The 13,033-nt window shown below is 50.1% G+C and overlaps 7 protein-coding genes across 7 annotated transcripts; 6 read left to right on the forward strand and 1 right to left on the reverse strand.

Moving 5' to 3' along the window:
• Positions 1-226: 226 nt before the first annotated feature.
• Positions 227-904, forward strand: N7459_004002 (uncharacterized protein; the record flags this gene model as incomplete). The annotated part of the gene is made up of 1 exon (XM_056943186.1): positions 227-904. The coding sequence occupies one exon, from the start codon at positions 227-229 to the stop codon at positions 902-904; it is 678 nt and encodes a 225-aa protein (XP_056800069.1).
• Positions 905-1,966: 1,062 nt separating this feature from the next.
• N7459_004003 (FKBP-type peptidyl-prolyl cis-trans isomerase) lies at positions 1,967-2,658 on the forward strand (the record flags this gene model as incomplete). The annotated part of the gene is made up of 6 exons (XM_056943187.1): positions 1,967-2,100; positions 2,172-2,242; positions 2,322-2,382; positions 2,439-2,459; positions 2,526-2,564; positions 2,619-2,658. 6 exons carry the CDS (start codon positions 1,967-1,969, stop codon positions 2,656-2,658), a joined length of 366 nt encoding a protein of 121 aa, XP_056800070.1.
• Positions 2,659-3,553: 895 nt separating this feature from the next.
• Positions 3,554-4,248, forward strand: N7459_004004 (uncharacterized protein; the record flags this gene model as incomplete). The annotated part of the gene is made up of 3 exons (XM_056943188.1): positions 3,554-3,609; positions 3,665-3,914; positions 3,973-4,248. The coding sequence occupies 3 exons, from the start codon at positions 3,554-3,556 to the stop codon at positions 4,246-4,248; spliced, it is 582 nt and encodes a 193-aa protein (XP_056800071.1).
• Positions 4,249-4,503: 255 nt separating this feature from the next.
• Positions 4,504-6,092, forward strand: N7459_004005 (Aminoglycoside phosphotransferase; the record flags this gene model as incomplete). The annotated part of the gene is made up of 2 exons (XM_056943189.1): positions 4,504-4,817; positions 4,871-6,092. The coding sequence occupies 2 exons, from the start codon at positions 4,504-4,506 to the stop codon at positions 6,090-6,092; spliced, it is 1,536 nt and encodes a 511-aa protein (XP_056800072.1).
• Positions 6,093-6,520: 428 nt separating this feature from the next.
• Positions 6,521-7,946, forward strand: N7459_004006 (nucleoside transmembrane transporter FUN26; the record flags this gene model as incomplete). The annotated part of the gene is made up of 2 exons (XM_056943190.1): positions 6,521-6,702; positions 6,788-7,946. The coding sequence occupies 2 exons, from the start codon at positions 6,521-6,523 to the stop codon at positions 7,944-7,946; spliced, it is 1,341 nt and encodes a 446-aa protein (XP_056800073.1).
• Positions 7,947-8,757: 811 nt separating this feature from the next.
• N7459_004007 (cytochrome P450) lies at positions 8,758-10,333 on the forward strand (the record flags this gene model as incomplete). The annotated part of the gene is made up of 3 exons (XM_056943191.1): positions 8,758-9,861; positions 9,930-10,105; positions 10,174-10,333. The coding sequence occupies 3 exons, from the start codon at positions 8,758-8,760 to the stop codon at positions 10,331-10,333; spliced, it is 1,440 nt and encodes a 479-aa protein (XP_056800074.1).
• Positions 10,334-10,747: 414 nt separating this feature from the next.
• N7459_004008 (uncharacterized protein) lies at positions 10,748-12,840 on the reverse strand (the record flags this gene model as incomplete). Its single annotated transcript, XM_056943192.1, has 3 exons — positions 10,748-11,219; positions 11,281-11,579; positions 11,632-12,840. 3 exons carry the CDS (start codon positions 12,838-12,840, stop codon positions 10,748-10,750), a joined length of 1,980 nt encoding a protein of 659 aa, XP_056800075.1.
• Positions 12,841-13,033: the final 193 nt, after the last annotated feature.

Genomic DNA, 13,033 nt, shown 5'->3' on the forward strand with positions numbered 1-13,033 from the left:
AAGGGAGTGGGTCGTCTCGACAGGTTGGGTGATTCTGTTCAATCTCCCGAGCGAGGATGAAGGATAAGGTGGAACTGGAAGACGCTCGGCTGAAAGAGTCGTTGTCTCAAGTGATCAAAGACTCCTTGGACACGACATCATTCTGCGTCCCTTTGACACAAAGACATGCATCATACTCGGGATCGAATAAAGGCCATTGTTCCCGAATCTTACAAAGACAACCGCCATGATTCTAACGATCAGCCGGGCAATTCGAGATCTCGGGGGTATAAAAGCGTCGTCTTCCCCGAGATCTACACAAATCATCTCAACTCGAACACTCTACAGCATAGGTCTCCAAGTCACTCTGATACCAAGCAAGCCAACGCTCACCAGCAGTACCGTTGCCATGGATGCTGATCAGTTCAAGATCCTCCGGGAGAATGTCGTCCAGACTCTCCAATCATGGACGTCTGAGAAGGAGAATCTGGTGCTCAGCACCATAGCGAACGCTCTCAAAGATATGGCTACTCACATCGATAGGTTTCAGCTACTAACGAACGACGACACTGGGCCCTGCTTCCCTCACCGATGCAGGATCCTCAAACGAGTGATGGCAGAGCTCAGCAAGACCATCACGCACGGTCAGACCGTTGACTCGGAGACCGTGGACACGCTGCAAATGCTTGCTCTCCAAGTTGGACGACTAACACTGACCGGGTATAGCCAGGAAGACACTTTTGCGGCGGAAATGGCCCGGCTATGCGAGGGCGAGGGGGAAAAGTGGGAGAATAGAAGCAGGGAGGATAGGAGACGTCTTCGGGCCCAGTATTCGCTCTGGATTCGCATTCACTTTAAGCTGACCGGATGCGGGTGTCTCCAATGTGTGGATGCGTATGTGCCAATTCAACCTCCATCGGCCTAAGTGGTGGCTTTCTGGTCTTTTTTCTACTAATCACTGGAGAGCATTGTTAGTTTCTGTTCCTGTGCTTGTTGAAATATGTCACTCTGCCAAGAAAGTGCTGTGTTCTTAATACAAGATTATTAAATTAATTCTAAATCCTTTTTAAAAGAACTAATCTATACAAATGAAATTCGAGAATAACTAAATAACAGCTCTGAATCCCCACAGCAAGCTTTTGCCGATCAGCGCGCATATACCGTATCTACTCTGCATCAATCAGACTTGATACCTGAGTGCCCACTTGGATACACGCTGCAACACGCGAAATTTACGGCTTGCTTGGTGGGATTTCGGTCACAAAAAAGGCTCCATTCCTGGTTTCCACTCTTCATTCCTTTCCAGTCATATATAACATCAACCGTGAGCTCGACATCTTCCGCCAATATATTACCACTTCTCTCTTTAGTCAACTCGGCGTGCTGTCAGGCACCGATCCTTCTAGAATGGTAGCAAGGCTATTCAGGATAGGAGTATTCCCAGGCTCATGGGAAAATCGGTATGGGATCGGTTTAAAAGCACCGAGGGACAATAAGAGCCTTATGATGATTGAGCACTTTAGGCATTATACCAATCAGTCGAAAAACCATTTATAAACGACAGTTATTCCCCTCGACGTTCTTTCGACGATCCACCTTCACCACTGGTAATTCACTAAATCCCATAGCTTGAACTCCGTACTATTAACCTCCATCGGTCTAAGTGACCTTTCTTCTAATCACTGGGGAGCACCGTTGGTTCCCATTCCTGTGTTTTGTTCTTTGAAATATGTCTATCTGCGTATCTGGATTATCTTTCCAGTCTGATCCATCTCTTCAGCCAGCATAAATCACTTCGCTTTCTGACAAAAATATCCCTCGCACTATATACGGTGGTAGATATCGTAGTTAGAATTCCGGCTAACCGCTTCCGTGGTTTCCCCCACTTGAAGAGAAAAATACGAATCAGCGTTGCCTTCGCCTTCAATTCCCCCCCTCTTTCAAACTTCAATTCTGTATCCTTTGCACCACTGCAGACAATTCCATCATGGGTGTTGAGAGGAAGATCATCACTCGCGGCAACGGCTCTGACTCGCCTGCGTCGGGGGATAAGGTCGCCATCCACTACACGGGCTGGGTCTACGATGCGAAAAAGGCCAACAAGGGCTTCCAGGGCAAGCAGTAAGCTGACAGTCCTTCCCAGCGCTATGTATCTCTGGGTCGAGACATGTTCGATGCTGATTCGGCAATAGGTTCGATAGCTCCCGATCGCCTGGTCGGGGCCCTTTGAATGTCCAGATTGGCGTGGGACAGGTTATCAAGGGTAACCGTTCCTCTTGATCTCATCACCAAACCACCTGTCATGTTGCCTTCATTGTACATTGCTGACGCTGTCTGGTTAGGTTGGGACGAGGGCGTCATGCAGATGACCCTTGGCGAGAAGTCCACTCTGACCATTTCGCCGTAAGTAAGACCTTTGAACAAGAGAGGAAGAGGCCAGTACTGACCTCGTGCTTTAGGGACTATGCGTACGGCGACAAGTATGTGATAGCGCTGGGTCGTCGTTGCATTCTCGACTAAAAGTGCTCTAACATTCTTTTACCTAGGTCGGCTGGCAAGATCCCTGCAAACTCCACTCTTATTTTGTACGTCTGGCCCGGCACAGAAGGAGTGTTCTTGGGAGACTAACGATGTGGCAGCGAGGTTGAGCTCTTGAAGATCAACAACAAGAGCGCCTAAGCAAATGACTTGCACACACTCGAAAAGAAGAAACCCTCAATCAATGGTTCTACTAAAAGATGAAATATAACCTTTCAATAGACTAGGGGCAACAACCTACCCACCTGGTGTAGTATGATGTTAATATATTATAGAGACAGGTAGCAAGTATATTACCTCTATATCGTTGCCTTGCTCTTTACCTTCCTCTTCACCTTCCCCTATATCATTATATTCAATTCCCTTCATTTATCTCTCTTCTTCTTTCTTTTCCTCTTATTAAGACAGGTCCCTATATCATATCCACATATATTCTCTAATTGATCGGCTCCTCTCCTAGGATGATGGGAGTAATTATAATAGTGGCCTGGGTGCGCGTCCGAACATAATAGGGAGAATAGTCTTTCCTTCCAGCCAAATCGGTCCCTCGCCAGATAGATCCATTTCGATGACTCAAATTACATCATTCTAATCACCCTCCAGGGCTAGTTAACTACCTAGGTAGGAACCTAGGTAGCTACTCAAATACAATGACTATCAGAATTGCGAGTCCCCCTTTCTTTCCACCGGTGACCTTCAAGCTTTGGGGATTCGAGCTTTTCAAGTAGGCATCACGGACGATGGAGTCCTACAGTTCCACCCATGCTTTTTCCGGCCTTATCCAGAAGCTGTCCTCCAGCAATATCTACTAGACGCTTCAGGCCAGGCGGATATTCTTCTACGGAAGCTAACCGATCCTCTAGACTTTGGTTTAATTATAGAAAGGGTTTTAAACAATTTCCCAAATGCACTGGATCCGTTTGAAGCTGCAAAGTGTCGCTATGATTGGTTGATGGACATGAATTCACCGGACGAGTGGTTTGATCGTGGCTCAGGAATACAAGAACATGTCAGCTGCCAATTAAGAGCCTCTCGAATGGGCCTGCCGATGTTCTCTTCTCTCTGCGACCTTGGAGGCCTTGGTTCGTGGCGGTAAGTGCTATCGCTCCAGGATTGGATAACTAGAATACTCATAACTCTTCAACAGGAACAAGCCAAAGAGAGGGAATCCCCCTATCTTAGAGGATACATTTTCAGGGATGAGATGGCGTGTCAAGGATTTCTTGGAGAATACCGACAAGACGTCTCCTTCGCCACATGCTATTATCGCACTTGTCGCACATGTTCCCGCCAACCATGCCACCCAGAGCCTCACGCTTCATGAGATAAGGGCTATTGTGAATATTTTACTTATCCGGATCTCTCACAGGCCCTTTTCCAAGCTCACTATCCATCCAGTAAGTAGAGTCCTCATATTTTAATCTACAATTTATAAAAACTCGCCCCTGTATCTAGTTATTGGTACTCTTTTACGCGGGTGAGAAGCACGGCAGAATCCTTCAAGCTATCTTTGATGGAGAAGATTTGGTGATACAGTACTCCCAGCTATGGAGTTTTGCGAACGACACGGCACCGGTGGAATTGTTTGTTCGCTACGGCGTCAGCCAGTTAGTAGATGCGGAGAGAATCTTCTCCAGAGGTGACATTCCTTTGGAGTTCAATGACTTCGATGAATTTGACCTAGAAGCTAAGCATAGGAAACCCATTTCCCTGGGATTTGAGACAAAGTGACACACTAGCACTAAAGCGGGACGACGAGGATAATATTTTCCTTCTATGTATAGCGTATAGTGGGACATTAGCTATCGCAGTCGACCGAGTATCCTTGATCATCAGTATATCGTTTTCTCAAAGCTGGCCCTCACCGCTCTTTGATAGGCTAAGACCATGCGAGGTAAACAGTCGAGATGTACCTAAGTTGCCGCCTAGAAGTGCCAGACTAGTACCTTTTTGACCATCTTTCTTCCCCAGATCTCTTTCATCGAAATGTCCCGCAGTCCGAAACCTCACGTATTTAATTATGCCGACTTTGATATTCAGGCTCTGTGCCGACAAGCGAGCGTTCTGCGACAGGGCATTCCATGTGTCTGCGACTCAGATCAACGCCCAGCCTCGGGAAGCTTCAACTGGGCTGTCTTTGTTACCTTTGAAGACAAAGTACGATGGGTCTTTCGATCTCCACATCCCAGAACATTTATGCCGATGGAAATGGGCATCAAGCTTCTGGCAAGTGAAGCTGCGACGCTACGATATCTCAGGGCTCACAGCGATATCCCCGTTCCAGAGGTATACGATTATTGGTAAATCATCACTGAGCCTTAGACCACATTGCTCCATTTCTAACCTACCATAGTGCCTCGTCCAATAATGAGATTGGAATCCCGTTCATCTTTATGAGTGAAGCGCCTGGCTGGCCTCTGTCAAAGTATTGGAAACCGGCTAGTTCTTCTGAACCTGACCTGGATACTGCCAGAAAGGCCAAGATCCTCTCTCAGCTGGGCGGAATTACCTGGAAGCTACTGCAACTGCGGTTTGACACAATTGGCTCACTTTTCGAAGAGAATGGGTCCTTCGATATCAAGGAATGTCTCTCTCGTGGCCACATGTTACACGAACGATATTCTCTGGACATCCCACGCGGACCTTTTACTTCTGATGCTGGGTTTTATGATAGCCTTGTTTGTGCGTTTCTGGAGCATGCAGAAATTCTGCCTTTATCTTATCATTGCTTTGTGGCACCCGTTCCCTCGCAGGACGATTATCAATCTAGCGTGCAATATAAAAGCGCGGTGGATCTGTGGAACGACTTTGTGACTGTTGGACGCAAGACCGACTCATCGGACAACAGACTGGATTACATTATCGCAGGGGACACTCTCCGGGATATTATACGGAATCGAAAACTTGCCGCTGTCAATGCGAAGACTTTCCCGCTGTGTCACGCTGATCTAAGCGTCAACAATATATTCGTTGATGATCATTTCAATATTACCTGCATCATTGACTGGGCGTTCGCTTCATCTGTTCCTGAAGCTTTCATGTTAGCCACGCCAGGCTTGCCACACTACGGCGACGAAATCAGCTCGGAGCTATACACTCCCTTCATAGATGGCTTTGTTGCTACTATGCAACAATCGATGGACGAGAGGATAGTTCATGAATATTGCGACTTACTTGAACAGGGCCAAGTCCCCTGGAGATTGAGTCGACTTCTCAACCTTGACTCAATCAGTGATTACAGTCTCCTTGCTACTGTCTGGCACTTTGCACATGGCCCTGAAAAAGATCTAGGACAATACTTCTTGCAACAGCGACGTTCGCCTCACTATATCCGGCTCTATACCGACGTCCAACAGGAGGATCAACCACTGTCGAAAATTGAAAAGGATGAAAAGGATTATTTTCGAAACAGGGATCTCAGAAACACAATAGCCAAGAAGTTGACGCTCGTGTCCGAATGGAAAGCCCAGTATACGCCTAATCCTCCACCGAGACTTCGGCAAGACATGTTTGTCGCGTCTCCCAAGTTATGGAAGTGGATTCAGCGGTTCATACAAGATTGGGAAAATATGTGAATCTATCCCGATCATCAGGGTCTCAAATGAATGCGCTCAACTGGAGCCCAACCTCCAATTGTTAGATAGAGAAAGGAAGCCAAAACATTCATCTACACTGCGCAAGCGGGTGCCCCTGATAAACTAGAGTTCTGCTTTGGTGGGCCGCGGAGAGTTGCTCTAATGGCATATTGAGACGTTGGGTCAAAATAGGAAAAGGAACCGCGAAGTGAGCTCACTGATTTTTGCCTACAGTCCAAATATAGCATTGATATTATATGCGCTGCTTACGCGTTTCACAAAAGAGCCCTTGACGTGGATGACAGAATATAGCCGCTTTGGGCCAGGCGGGCCGCTGATTCATCCGAGCTCCAACCTCGGTGTGCAACTCTCGCAGAGCCTCCCCTCTCAACCAGGATCCAGCTCACGTTGACCTTGATTTCTTGGTCATGGAACGCATTCGGAAGCTCATCGCTCAACCGGATCAACCGGCGGCCTACGAACCCCTGGACGACTCGGTGGAGGACGATGTCGCCGAACGGGAACACACCCGGCAACGGCCATGGGCTCGCTTTTCGCGCCTTGAATATGGCGTTTTCTTCCTGCTAGGGGTAGCCATGCTATGGGCCTGGTGAGTTGACATGGTCGAGAATCATCCGTCGGTTGGAAGTCCCATTTCGAAAGCTACGGAGCTGACCCAGCCGATGATCGCCCAGGAACATGTTCCTCGCTGCCGCCCCGTACTTCCATGAGCGCTTCGAATCGAACGAATGGGCTGCGACACATTACCAATCCTCAATACTGTCGGTATCGACCGTGACTAACCTTGCATCGGCGTATACTTTAGCCAGAGTCCAGAAGAACGTCTCTTACCCGTGGCGTATCACTCTCTCGCTGCTGCTGAACTGCCTCGTCTTCACCCTCTTAGCGTTCTCGACGGTCGTCTTCAAAGATATCTCAGTGCAGGGCTATTTTGGATTTCTGATGGTGATGGTGTTAGGGGCAAGCTTTGCCACGGGCCTCAACCAGAATGGCGTCTTTGCATACGTCTCCGGCTTCGGCAGAGAGGAATACACGCAGGCAATCATGGGCGGCCAGGGTGTGGCCGGCGTGCTGCCATGTGTTGTCCAGATCCTGTCTGTGTTGACGGTGCCGAGGCAAAAAGGGCCGCAAGGATCGTCGCCCGAGTCGGCGTTCATCTACTTTCTCACTGCCACAGGGGTCTCAGTTCTCACCCTGCTGGCGTTTCTCTACCTTCTTAGACACCGGCCCTGCCCCCTGCCGAAAACGACGGACGAGGATGAGGAAGCTACTCTTGTTAGCCAGGGGCACAATAAATCCGTCAGCCTGTGGACACTGTTCAAAAAGCTGCGCCACTTGGCCTCCGCGGTTTTTGTGTGCTTCCTCATCACCATGATGGTCTTCCCAGTCTTCACGACCGAGATTCAGTCAGTCAATGACCCCGAGAAGTCTCGGATGTATGATTCACCCGTCTTCATTCCACTGTCATTCCTCTTCTGGAATGCGGGTGACTTGGCGGGAAGGATGGCTGTTGCGAATCCAAAGCTATCGCTTGCGCACCGTCCGTGGATGACATTTGCCCTATCTATTGCGCGCGTCGCATTTATTCCGCTATATCTGCTCTGTAACGTCAACGGTCGAGGTGCTGTCGTGTCGAGCGATTTCTTCTATCTCGTCGTTGTGCAGCTCTTCTTTGGCGCAACCAACGGGTATTTGGCGTCTAGCTGCATGATGGGCGCTAGCCAGTGGGTCTCTGCTAATGAACGCGAAGCTGCTGGGGGGTTCATGAGCATGATGCTTGTTGGCGGGCTCGCCGCCGGTAGTCTATCGAGCTTTCTCGTGGCTAGCTCATAAGCGTCATTCTTAGAGGATTCAATTTATATATAAGTTAGACTACATTGACGATTGATGATTGACGATTTCCTGTGGGGATACTCCTAACTTATTCTCAATTCTATCCCGGGCATGGTTACCGCTGTCAAATAGTTTATTTCTCTGGCGCCCTCGAGAGAGTAGTTGCAAGATTAGTCTTCCATGTTAGCAGTTCATCATCGATGGGCATTCGTGGGGTTTGTCCGGGTTATCATCCACCGATCAGATGTCTCGATAAACCAGTCTCTTTATCCAACGGCGCTCGGGGAACTAGAAAGTAAACGAGCGTACGCATGTCCGCGAAACACTATGGAGAACGGCTCGGGTGCGAGCATCATGGAAGTGAGACCCAAATCGCCCAACTTTAGCGGCTTGTTCCTGAAATATCTCTTATCGCCGTCAATCTCAAGCTCCAATAGCATAATATAAGAGTCTACTAGATATCGGATCGCCTTCAAGTTGAGGGAAAATTTTCTGTTCTTCATCACACCCCTACCCTGACTTGGGATTCTGGCAACCTGCACTGTCCAGATTTTGTCAACTTGGTGCCTATTTCCCTATCGATTTGATTTTTGGCCTTGCAATAGGCACTAATATCTATCAGGAGTACGTCAGTGTCTGCTTGGTCTTGGGAAAAAGAATTGATTGGGTGATCATGGATTCGGGATTGCCTGGATTCCTGTCCATCTGGACGATATTGGTCGTCCTGCTCTCACTGGTAAGTTCAACTCGAAATGACAGCATCGCATACTTGGCATCTGATATTCTCTCATGGGTCTAGTTTGTGGCGTACATGGCTGTTTGGACTGTCTACACTCTCTGTTTACACCCGCTCAGCGCATACCCCGGGCCCAAGCTGGCCGCTATCACTCCAATGGTGCATCTCCTGTGGGATGTCCAGGGCAAGCAACATGTCATGATCCAGAATCTACACGATAAGTACGGAGATGTGGTACGGATCGCGCCCAATGCACTCACCTACCACACTGCCGCGGCTTGGAAGGACATCTACGGCCACCGCAAGAAGGGCCAGAAGCTCTTTCTGAAGGACCCATCTTTGTACGTGCCCACTCCCAACGGAGTCAATGCCATCATCACTGCCAATGAAGCGGTCCATACTCGGATGCGTCGTTTACTGGCGCATGCATTCTCGAGCAAGGCCCTGGGCGAGCAGGAGAGTATTCTGCATACCTACGCTGACATTCTGATTCACAAGCTCGGAGGCCTGATGCAGGACTCTTGTGCGCCGGTCGTTGATCTGAACAGCTGGCTCAATTTCACCACCTTTGACCTGATCGGTGATCTTGCCTTTGGCGAGCCGTTCGACTGTCTCGCCAGCAGCAAATACCATTGGTGGGTACTGGTCATCTTGGATGCCGTCAAGGCAAGCGCCTATCTCAAGATCTTTTGGTTCTACCCGCTTCTGCTGCCACTGGTCGCTCTGCTGGTCCCGAAACACCTGCTGGAAAAGCGACAGTCTACGTTCGCCTTTAGTGTGGACAAGATGCGCCGTCGGCTGCAGCGGGACACGACCCGGCCGGATTTCACTTCATACATCCTCAAACACAGCAAGGATGGCAAGGGTCTTTCCCCAGGCGAGATCGATGCCAACGCAGCTGTGTTCGTGCTGGCTGGAAGTGAAACGACGGCTGCATTGCTCTCAGGGTGCCTATACTATCTGCTCCAGCATCGGGACAAGTATGTCCGGCTCGTCAGCGAGATCCGCAGCACATTCCAGAACGTATCCGATATCAAGCTGCCGGATATTGCTCGTCTGCCCTATCTGAATGCCGCGTTGACTGAAACCCTCCGTATTTATCCTCCGATCCCGGCCATGCTGCCTCGTCTAGTGCCTGAGGGCGGAGCACTCATCGATGGTCATTACGTGCCTGGAGGTGTAAGTGCCAAAGCGAGTACAGGGGTCGATTTGGGTTTCTCTGTTTCTGTAGACTGACATCTACCCAGGTTTCCGTCTCTGTCTCCCTCTACTCTACCTTTCATGCGGCCACCAATTTCCAAGACCCCGAATCGTTTGCTCCGGAGCGCTGGATCGCGGGTCCCGAGTCAATCCCGTACGCCACAGACAATAAGGAGTCGTTCCATCCATTCTCATATGGACCACACAACTGCCTCGGACAGCAGTGAGTCGCTTAACCCAATCCTCTAGCCTGACGCACGCTATGCGCTATATACTAACACATTCACACAGCCTTGCGAATGCGGAAATGCGTCTTATTCTCACCAAGCTCCTCTGGCATTTTGACATGGACCTCCAGCCCGAGTCCCTGCATTGGAACAAGCAGCGCTCGTATCCCCTCTGGAGTCGTCCGGCTTTGATGGTCAAACTCTCGCGTGCTGCGGCGGTTTGATCTGACTGGGTGGGATGTTCTCAGTTTCACGTCCCAGTTGTCCTGGGCGTTTTGGCTTTGGGTGTCTATTACCGAGCACACGGGCTGGAACAATATTTAGTATCAATTGACTGATTTACTCCCCCGTTCCGTTGCCCCTCGTATTTAGTCTTGAATAAGAACAATTCCTACTCGACTAGAAAGTTTGTTGATGAAGGTGAACTTGAGCAATGGAGCATGGAAGCTCGCTCAATTGATGTTAAACCGAGGCATATCTATACGCAACGCCGATATGCTTGCTAAACGATGCAAGAGAGTGCGCCCCAATAATGCTCCCCAATAACTCCATGCAAATCAAACTCCGTATAATATGCCCGCAGCTTAAATGCCTCAGTCAACATGCAATGTATCAATATTTCCCAGGCAAGGAAAGGTTCAGAAAAAGTCCTGCTCCGCGAGCCACTGCGAATCCATTGCGTAGGCAACGAGGTCAGCCGCACAGCACATGTCCTCGTGTCCATTCTCGAGATCCAAAAGACCAAGAACAGCCTTCAGCCTATCCTCGAGGGTCTGCTTAAGGTGAGCCACTCGGGTGTGCAAGTCATTACTCTGCTTTTGTTTCATCAGAGCGCCTGCCGCATCATGGTCTTTCGTATTCAAAGACTTGCCCTTTGCAGGCTGCCTTTCCATGCTCCGGTTCGGAGAACATGGTGCAAGGGCTCTCCGCTGTGGCTGAGGAGCCGGCTGTATCGCTTGAGGCTCGGGTTTCCTGTTCTTCAAGAGATTCTTGAGAATGAACAGCAGCCAAACTAGATTAGTTCGCGGGGCATATTCTGCCCAGATACCCGGGATGTCTGGCGTTTTCTCTGTTTCCAGAGGAATGCCGGTGTAAAGAGTTGCGCGCATACTGATCAACGATTGTCAGTCATTAGGAGTTCACGGACCGGGGATTCTGTGTAATGACGTACTATCTATAGGTATTTCGTAGCAGAATCTCGTCGTCATCTTGGCCGACTGCGTCGAAGATCTGTTTCTTGTCCAGGTCCGATGATGCAATCTCCACGATGCCGTCGGCGCCATCAGGTAGGTCGGCTACATGAAGAGCAGCGCGGGAGAGTGAGTAGTCGATAATGGTCGTCTCAATCGAGCTGATCCCGAACCCGCTAGGGGACGGCCGGCGGGCGATATCGAGATCAGTGGGAGGTTCCATGGAGCCGTCTGGTCTCGTCGAACGTATACAGACGTTGCCCAAGTGCAAATCTCGATGCTTGAAGACTGTTAGAGCCTCATTTTCCCAGCCTCTTCTCGGAGGAACCTACCTCAAACAGTGCATATTCCTCGGCACGAGCCAGAGCCATGGCCACACCCCAGAAAATGTCATAGATCTGGAAGACCGACGACCAGGCAAATTTCTCCAACTCGCAGCCTGCATCGTCCATCTCCACGATCGCCCATAGCTGGGAATCCGGGTATGCCTTTTTGCTAGCCGGGTTAGGATTCATGCAATCGTCTTTCGTCTTCTTGTAATGGTCCCAGGCGCTCTGGAATGCTTCCGGGAAACGGCCCTGCACAACGTGAATCTCTCGAAACCGCGCAAATCCCGGAATGGGATCCAGGTACTTGAGCATCTTGACCTCGGAAACAATTTCCTCGATACTAGTGAACTTCTTGGAACCCGGGCCGCTCTGGGCCCGCAGAGGCACAACTTTGAACACACCGTCCCCGTACGCTCTTAGCTTGGCTAGTTTTGATTTGGAGACCATGGGCCGGTTGCCTTCCTCGCGCAGGTGGAGCTTGTAGACCTCTCCGTAGGAACCCTCGGCTAGCTTCGCGACGTGGAACATGGTTGCGGAGCGCGAGGCCCAGGTGCCAAACTTCTGGATAGCTTGCGATGCAATTGGAGACAGTGCCTCATTAAGGATCGGGCGCACGTAGGTGTTGGCTTTGCTGTCGTGGACCGATCCAGATGATCGTCGCGCAGTAAGGTTCTTCTTTCTTGGATTTCTCTCGTTGGACGGGGCCTCTTCCTTTGCTTGGCGCATTTCTGGCGCTGGCTGTATGACTTTGGGGCAAATCCGGACCTCTACCATTGTCTCGTAGGTTTTCGGCTTCTGGGGAAGGGTTTCGAGAGGGGATTGCTCGGTCGGTGTGTCTGAAAGCCCCTGCGAGGAAGCCACGCTTGAGCTTGGGGGCTCATTCGAGACTGAAGGCTCCACTGGCTTATCCTGAATCTCTGGCCCATCCTCCGGCGGCGAAATGTCGCTCTCACTCTCGTGTTCTGGCGGGATCGGCGCTTCGGTGATGGTCACACCGGCCAGTTTCGTCTGAATCGCCTCGATGGTATCTTCTGACGGCTTCGGTGGCGGCGGGGCTTCTTTTGCGGGGCTTTTTTGGTCAAAGACAGCTCTCGGCGCATTTGTTCGTCGTTTGCCGTAGACTTTTCGCTGAGCGACCGTCCTGGTCGTAGCTTTTCGAGTCTGCATAGGTGTCGCGTGACCCTCAGACGGTGAGGGTGACCGCGCCGGCATGGTCCAGATGGCAGTAATGAATTCTTCGAGTGGTTATAATTATCTGTGGGGGTAGGAGACGAGCGGAGCGCTTGTGTAGTGAGAGTGGAAGAGTCAAGGACGATGCTGTCAATAAGATGATCAGACAGTGTAGTATTGATGTTTAGCCGGATTTGGTTTAGCTTGGTGTTGCTCGGGTGAGGCATTCTCCTGA

This window comes from Penicillium hispanicum (genome assembly GCF_028827665.1).
Source record: "Penicillium hispanicum strain IBT 35686 chromosome Unknown utg000004l_segment0_segment0, whole genome shotgun sequence".
NCBI lineage: Eukaryota > Fungi > Ascomycota > Eurotiomycetes > Eurotiales > Aspergillaceae > Penicillium > Penicillium hispanicum.